Source organism: Austrofundulus limnaeus, unplaced genomic scaffold (genome assembly GCF_001266775.1).
Source record: "Austrofundulus limnaeus strain Quisiro unplaced genomic scaffold, Austrofundulus_limnaeus-1.0 Scaffold81, whole genome shotgun sequence".
NCBI classification, from domain to species: Eukaryota; Metazoa; Chordata; class Actinopteri; order Cyprinodontiformes; family Rivulidae; genus Austrofundulus; species Austrofundulus limnaeus.
The window spans coordinates 1,525,748-1,533,820 of NW_013952483.1; the positions used below are offsets into that span (position 1 = coordinate 1,525,748).

Below are 8,073 nucleotides of genomic sequence, written 5' to 3' on the forward strand. Positions count from 1 at the left end.
CATCAGACATCTCTAGTTTTTGTTTTCTCCACTCCATGTTCAGTGTGGTGCGCAGAATAATACCAAGCTACCCAGTTAGATGTTTCCCTTCAAGCAGACTGAAAGGCTGACGAAAAGCTTGAAGGCACATATGATACTAATTAAGGTCAAACACTAATTTGAAACAAGACATTATTGCACGGATTAAGAGTGTTTTTAGAGTTCCCAACTTATCTGTCTACAGTGTTTGAGCATATCTTTGTAAAATAAACAGTAAATCATTCATTGTGGCTGAGAGAACACCTACAGCATCAGTATTAACCAGTGGCCCTCTGGCAAAGTGCCACAGGCTCCTTGCCAGTTACAACTAACCTGCTGCTTGCTGCATTGCCCCACATACATATCTTATACTTTCATCTCGCACAGGCTTAACTTTAAAATATTATCTGAACAATACACAGGTTTTTTGCATTCTCTTCAATTGAACCTTTCATTTATTTTCTAAACAAACTATTACTTTCCTCTTATTATACAGCCTTCTTAAGTCTGCTTTCTGTATATTCACTTCTCTATTTTTATGCCAGAAGCTTAAACAGTGTGAGGGATTTTTTAGAGTGCAAAGTAACTGCAAGGTTTGCTTATTGGCTATAGCCCCACTGTTTCGTTTCACAATAATAGCCAAGAATAGTTTCTCCTAATTAGCCATTATGAAAATGTCCCCTGTCATTTTGTATCAAGGCTTTAAATCAGAGCATTCCAGCTGAAACACGGACACAAATTTGGGCACGTCATCCATCCTAGTGGACAACTGCACGTCTTTATAACAGCCACAATCTCACTTTCATTTTTAAAATCACAGAAAAGCACGTCTGCAGCATCAAACGTTTTTTTCATAACTTCGTCATCACTGAAAGATGRTTTTTGTGTTGAGCCAGGACGGGGCTGCATTAGCAGCCTTACCTTCYCTTTGGTGTTGGAGCGAGTGAAAATCGATGCTGTGCTGCAAAGCTTGTTTTCCAGCTCCTCTGAGCTCGTTTTAGGAGGGGAAATCCGCCTTGTAGCGTCTGTGCATTGTTTTGAAAGAGATGCTGTTCCACGTTACCCTTTTTGGACAAGCCAAGGCAGCGCTCTAATTACATGAATCCTCTTCCCACTCCAGGTGAAAATAGTACGTTTTTATTTGCTTGTTAGCTGTGTTTCATTCATTTTTTCCCGCCTCAAGATCATGTTCGGAGTGCTGTTTGACAGCACGCAAAACTCGCGAGACTAGATGCCTACAAGATGGGGAGGACGAGGGGGAGCGCGTTCAAGAATGCAATGCTAAACAAACATTGCAAAGAGTGCGTTGAAGACTACAATGTTAAAAATACGTTGCYAAGAGTGCGTTCAAGGCTGCAATGTTAAACAATGTTGCGTTCTACAAGCTTCATGATCGATTGCTCTGTGATCGACTGCTAACCAGCTAAAGATCGAACGGTTGATCGCGATCAGCTGGTTGGCCTGGTCTGCAGTGGTTCTGTTTCCTTCATACATGGGTGTATCCATCCATTCACGTGCAGATCTCACTGTAAACTGATAATGCACAGCTCATCTGGTCTTCAGGAAGCCAGACAGCACTTTCTCTTAAGGCACCAGTCACAGCCTTATTCTGGGCACCAGTCACAGTGATCTTACTGGGTCTGAGAATCAGCCAACGCTCAAAGTGACCTTCACCACCAGACAGACAGCACATAGACACAGCACCATGGGCAGCACTGCCAGCTCTGCACTTTATAGCTTTTCCAATATTGAAAATGAAGCTTTAGAAGAGAAACTAAGCAACAGGTAACACCGCTGACAGTGAAAGGACCATCCAATTCACAGTCTTTGTTCTTGTAAATAATAATAATAATAATAATAATAATAATAATAATAATAATAATAATAATAATAATAATAATAATAATAAAACAATTCTGTAAAGTGTGCAGTGTTTTTATTCTCCTTGATCTGCTATTCAGGCTTTAGTCATGCAAAGCTGCACTGACCCTAAACATTAAGCATGTTTTTACTTGATTATTTTTCTAAATAGTATACGATAGTTTTTGAACACTAACTTATAGTCATTACAAGTCAGAAGGGCTTAACTTAAAACTGTATTTTTTACTACACTGTAAAGGTGATGATCTTGACACAGTAAATGAGTTTTATTTTAGTAAATTGTGGTCGTTTTTCAGTCTTCGGGCTTTTCAAAAGAGTTTCAAAAAAGTTTTTTCTAACTTTGTTTTATTTGASATGGTACCACAGTACACTTACTGCAAAATACAGTTTGCAGAAGGATTTTCTTTACATTTCATAAAAATGCAAAAACACAATAAAAAAATGATAAAAAGAAAAGAAATCCCTGTGCACCTGCTGTTAGGTGAATCTATCTAAACGAACCAAGATTAAAGGCAATTTTGATAAATATTCGATAAGAAGACACACAGGTTTATGAAGAAAGAGTGTTTGAGTTCACCAAAACCGTTTGTGCTCACAAGCAGAAGAAAGCGTCAGTCCCTGGAGGCTCTTTGCACAGGTTTATGTAGGATGATGTGGATCAGGAAGAAACAAAAAAGCACAAGATGCCTCAGACATTGTAACACCTCCAACACAAAGAGCCAGCTTAACATTTAAGGTTAATCAGTTTGGTTATGGTTTAGCTTCTGTTAGCAGGATTTAAAAAGAAGCCAGAAGATTACAACAAAGATTATTCAGAACGTACAATAGAGAGGGAAGTATTTGAATAGATATTCTTACTTTCTAAAGGATTAAACTTACTTATGGTAATAACCATTTAGCATTAACACAATTGAAATGTTGTATTTTAACATGTATCAAATGACATCAGACAGACAGTGAGGTATGCTGACTTCTTGCATCATTAGATTAGATTTTAAAGTTTTAGAGCAAAATGCTCATCTTTATGATTCTATATCTGTTGAAAACTAATAATTTTCTCATATGCCACACTTATGCCGTGCCTCAAGCTAATTAACAACTAATAGCATTCTAATTTCCATTGGTTTCTCTCTCGAATAGGTAAATGCTGTTCTCATTAGTCATTTACCTTTTAATCATTGCAGAATGTGTGAAAGTGATTTTAATGGCTTTGCTTTTATAGAGGACATGTATTCATGAAAAGTACATACACTTAATATTAACTAAATATACATTTTTTTACATTTACATGTGCAAAAATTCCTTGTTAACAAAATACTGTATATGAAATATTTGCTTTCAGTTTTTGCACAAATCACAATTCTATGTTTTTTATTATGAACGTTTAAATTCTGCTGCATTGTTTTTGAGGGCAGCGTGTAATTATTTGCTTTGGGTGAAATGTGAATCAGTGGGTACTGTTCATTGTAGTGTTGCCTTACACACAGGCTACAGTTATTGACTTCCTGTTTTCTCCATTTGGCTTTCCCTCAGTCTCTAGATCTCTGTGGACTGTAGCGCTAAAAGACAAATTGCTCCTACACAAACAGTCACACACTTCTCAGGTACCACTGTCTTCCAGAATAAAATCCCCTCTGAGTGTATCTTTGCTTCTGTTTACAGTGAGATTGCAGTAAATTGGATGTGCTGATGCTACGAGACTCTGGCTCAAATAATTGCTAAGAATGAGAGCGAACAACTAAGAATTATAATAATAAAATAGCTTACTTTTCTTTTTAGTTACTGAAAATGATCTAAAATAACACGTCAAGTTAAAAACTTTTACAACTTTATCCCTTTGTTTTATTCCATTAAATTACTTCCTTATATAGCGGGTAAAATAAGTATTGAACACATCACCATTTTTCTCAGTAAATATATTACTAGAGGTGCTAATGACATGAAATTTTCACCAGATGTTGGTAACAACCCAAGTGATTCATACATACAAAGAAATCAAACCATAAATGTCCAGAAATGAAGTTATTTGTAATAATGTGGAATGGCACAGGGAAAAAGTATTGAACACACTTACTGAAATTTATCTAATACTTTGTACAAAAGCCTTTGTTGTCAATGACAGCTTCAAGACGCCTCCTGTATGGAGAAACTAGTGGCATGCATTGCTCAGGTGTGATTTTGGCCCATTCTTCCACACAAAGAGTCTTCAAATCTTGAAGGTTTTGTGGACCTCTTCTATGAACTCTGATCTTTAGTTCTTTCCATAGATTTTCTGTTGGATTCAGGTCAGGTGATTGGCTGGGCCATTCCAGCAGCTTTAGTTTCTTTTTCTGAAACCAACTGAGAGTTTCCTTGGCTTTGTGTTTGGGCTCATTGTCTTGCTGAAATGTCCAGCCACGTTTCATCTTCATCATCCTGGTAGATGGAAGCAGATTTTCATCAAGAATGTCTCTGTACATTTTTCCACTCATCCTTTCTTCAATTGTTTGAAGTTTGCCAGTACCATATGCTGAAAAACAGCCCCACACCATGATGTTCCCACCTCCAAACTTCACTGTTGGTATGGTGTTTTTGGYCTGATGTGCAGTGCCATTTGACCTCCAAACATGATGTGTATTCTGGCATCCAAACAGTTCAATGTTGGTCTCATCTGACCAGACTATATTCTCCCAGTATTACACAGGCTTGTTTAAATGTTGTYCAGCAAACTTTAAAGGAGRTTCAACATGCTGTTTCTTCAGCAGTGGAGTCTTGCGTGGTGAGCGTGCATACAGGCCATGGTGGTTCAGTGCATTACTTATTGTTTTCTTTGAAACAAACGTACCTGCTAATTCCAGGTCTTTCTGAAGCTCTCCACAAGTGGTCCTTGGCTCTTGGACAACTCTTCTGATAATTCTTTTCACTCCTCTGTCAGAAATCTTGTGAGGAGCACCTGGTTGTGGTCGGTTTATGGTGAAATGATGTTCTTTCCACTTCTGAATTATGGCCCCAACAGTGCTCACTGGAACCTTCAGAAGTTTAGACATTCTTCTGTAACCGATGCCATCATTATGCTTTGCAACAATAAGGTTGTGAAGGTCTTGAGAGAGCTCTTTACTTTTACCCATCATCAGATGGTTCTTGTGTGATACCTGGCCATCATTTGGGACTGAACCAGCTGATATTAACTTGCACTGACAAGGGGCAGGTTTGCTTTCTAATTACTGAGAGAGTTCAGCTGGTGTCTTGTCTTTCCATGCCTTTTTACACCTCCCTRTCTTCATGTGTTCAATACTTTTTCCCTGTGCCATTCCACATTATTACAAATAACTTCATTTCTGGACATTTATGGTTTGATTTCTTTGTATGTATGGATCACTTGGGTTGTTACCYACATCTGGTGAAAATRTCATGTCATTAGCACCTCTAGTAATATATTTACTGAGAAAAAGGGTGACGTGTTCAATACTATGTTTGCTCGTCTTTGAGCTCTTTTGATCAATAGTCTGCTTTTGGCATGGGATGTACTGCATGTAGGAGCCTTACTTTTTGCACCACATTGTTTCCACTWAAATATATAGTGTACAGACTGTGTGGTCTTTACATTGTGGTACCTTTATAGCAGGGGTGGGCAATTATTTTTTCTAGGGGCCACGTGAGAGCCTTGAGCTATGTTGGAGGGCCAAAACCAACAGTGCATTGCACATAATTCTGCTTAATAGTAATTTTTTCACCCATTGTATATTTTGATTAGCTGCTACTGCTATAGGACAAGGATATGTTGCAAAATTGTGATGTGGGTGATAAAGGAAAATATTCTTATTTAAACAGTAAAAACAAAAACAATCATAACTTGGTGATGCGAAGAATAGCAGAAAGGTGATCAGTGACAGAGGATCTGTATCTGGTTTTGTTGAATATTATCATTAAGAATGTCTGTTCACCTGTGTAGYTAGATCCAAAGAGGCTTGATCTGTTGTTTGAGTGCATTCATAACGTAAAAAAAATGGTGGTCCAGACATAAGTCAGTCGCGAGCCACCAGTTGCCCATTCCTGCTTAAAGTATACGTCAAGCAACTTCTTACCTTTGTGTTCTTAGTTACTGCTGCTTCATTAGTTACATTATTCAGTTTATCCGTTGCTGGTTTTAATGATTAATCAGAGCCCACCTTTAATCCTCTCATTCCTGCTTGAATGCCAAAAAATAAATAAATAAATAAAAAAAGTCCAAGATCTGCTCTGTTCTTTTGTGATTTCCACCTAACCCACTGGCTATATGAGTCATTACCTAGCACACACACACACAAATCAATAGGGTTTTGTACAGTGGTTGTCATCTGCCTGCCGACAGCCAAGGACAGTGATTCACCACCTACACACAGACTCACACAGGCACAGCTGTACTTTTAGAATGGTTGCCAGTGAAGCACAGTAGAGCTGCTGCAGGGATTATGACTGACAGAAAGAGCTTTTTTTCTAAAGTGACTGAAGCAGTGTGTCCTAAAGCCCGTGCACTTCTTTTTTTCTGCTTCATGTAACATTAATAACAAACATGTTAAGCGTTGACTACACCTCCGCTTCTCACCTTTTATGTCCTCTTGTCTTTTACCCAGAAGTCAAGACCCCATCTCTTTCGCCCAATCTTGCCGGCTGCTAGCTAGCACCAGCATGGCAGACAGTCGACAGCCAGAGGACGACGCCCCCCAATGGGACCCATCAGGAGGACAGGAGCCGGGTGGCACCCGTGGAGCTAATGGCTACTCCTCCTCAGCTTACAGGACCTGTCAGCCCAGCGGAGCCCACATGGCCACGGCTCCTTACACAGCAAGGGAGAACGGATTTAACGGGGAACTAACTGGAGCTCATGCTATAACTGCAGGTATGCTTTTCTTTATTTTGGTTTTTGCTAAGTAATAAATTTCATATTTGTACACAAATGTAAAACTGCATGGTCGCTGATGAATTATTACATTTCAGCATGCATTTTAAGCAAAAAACTCTTGAGTGAAAGCTATAAATAAGGTTTTACCTTTGCTATAAATACAATTTGAACAGGAATCCAGTAATTTTGTCTTTTTAAGTCAATGACAAAAGATCTCAGCTGAGGGCAGAGAGATAAGAGAAAATCAATATTTTTATTTCATACTTTATTTTTCCCACATTCATCATTTTAAGGTGTCATTTCTCTGTTTTCAGCTAAAGGGAATTTTTTTTCCTCCTATTTACTTTTGTTAGGCTATACAAAGATACTTTGCAAATGACAAACAATGAGAAAGTTAGACTGTTATATATTAACCTGAGTTATTATGCACAAGCATTATGCTATTATGCATAGAAAGACACATTCACATTGTTGACTTTTTATTGTTTTCCCCTCATGATCGCATTTAAAGTTTGAGCTTGATGCTATTTTACTGTTAAAACTACAACTTCACCTTCTTTTCATCATTTTTTCTATTCATTTCTATTTGTTTTGATATTAATCTCTTTACCTAACATGTACTTGGTTGTGTGTTTATATTCTGAGTGTTTTATGCATGAAAAGTGTCTGCTGTGTGGGTTTTTCACTCACTATGATACTGTACTGTTTTTATCAGTGCTGTAATTAACACACAAGTCTGTCTCCTTCCCCCTAACGCTCCCCTCCCTCGCTCACGCCCTGAAGACCACCCCACTAACCAACAGTACCGGTGGTGTAGCCATGGAAACAGCTCCTCTACAATTTGCCGGGGCTTTTGTTCTTTTTTGGCTGGAGCTTGCCACAGACGTGGCCATTTTGCACACAATGACAAAGCCCAATTAACCTCCCATCTCCCCATTATTAAAGCTTCCCAGAAAGGTGATAGAGTTCTTAAATTTAGAGATCACCGTGATAGTTTAAGCTTGATAAAATTTTGAGATAACGAAACTTCTCAAAATGATATGGCTTTCTGGTATGTCAACGAAGCAGCTGCAGATTTTTCTCACATGCTTTTGCTGTGCTTTGATTTGAGATAGTCTACAACAGCTTCAGCTTTTCTGTAAATATCAGATTTGACACATACAAAAATGTGTCCAAAAATGCAATACTTAAATTATTTTATCTTCTTTTAAAGGAGAATTAAAAAAAGAGGCAAAATATACCGTATTTATTCAAGTATAATACGTAAAATTTAATCCATAAAATCATCCATAAAGTTGGGGGTAGTATTATAC

The 8,073-nt window shown here is 38.1% G+C and overlaps 1 protein-coding gene across 1 annotated transcript in view; it reads left to right on the top strand.

The window, feature by feature from the left end:
• The window catches only part of map2 (microtubule-associated protein 2), a gene marked incomplete in the record, with an annotated part of 99,599 nt that overhangs the window by 45,109 nt on the left and 46,417 nt on the right, over positions 1-8,073 (top strand). Inside the window, 1 exon segment of the mRNA XM_014011465.1 lies at positions 6,492-6,757. Coding sequence (XP_013866919.1) covers positions 6,547-6,757 — 211 coding nt within the window.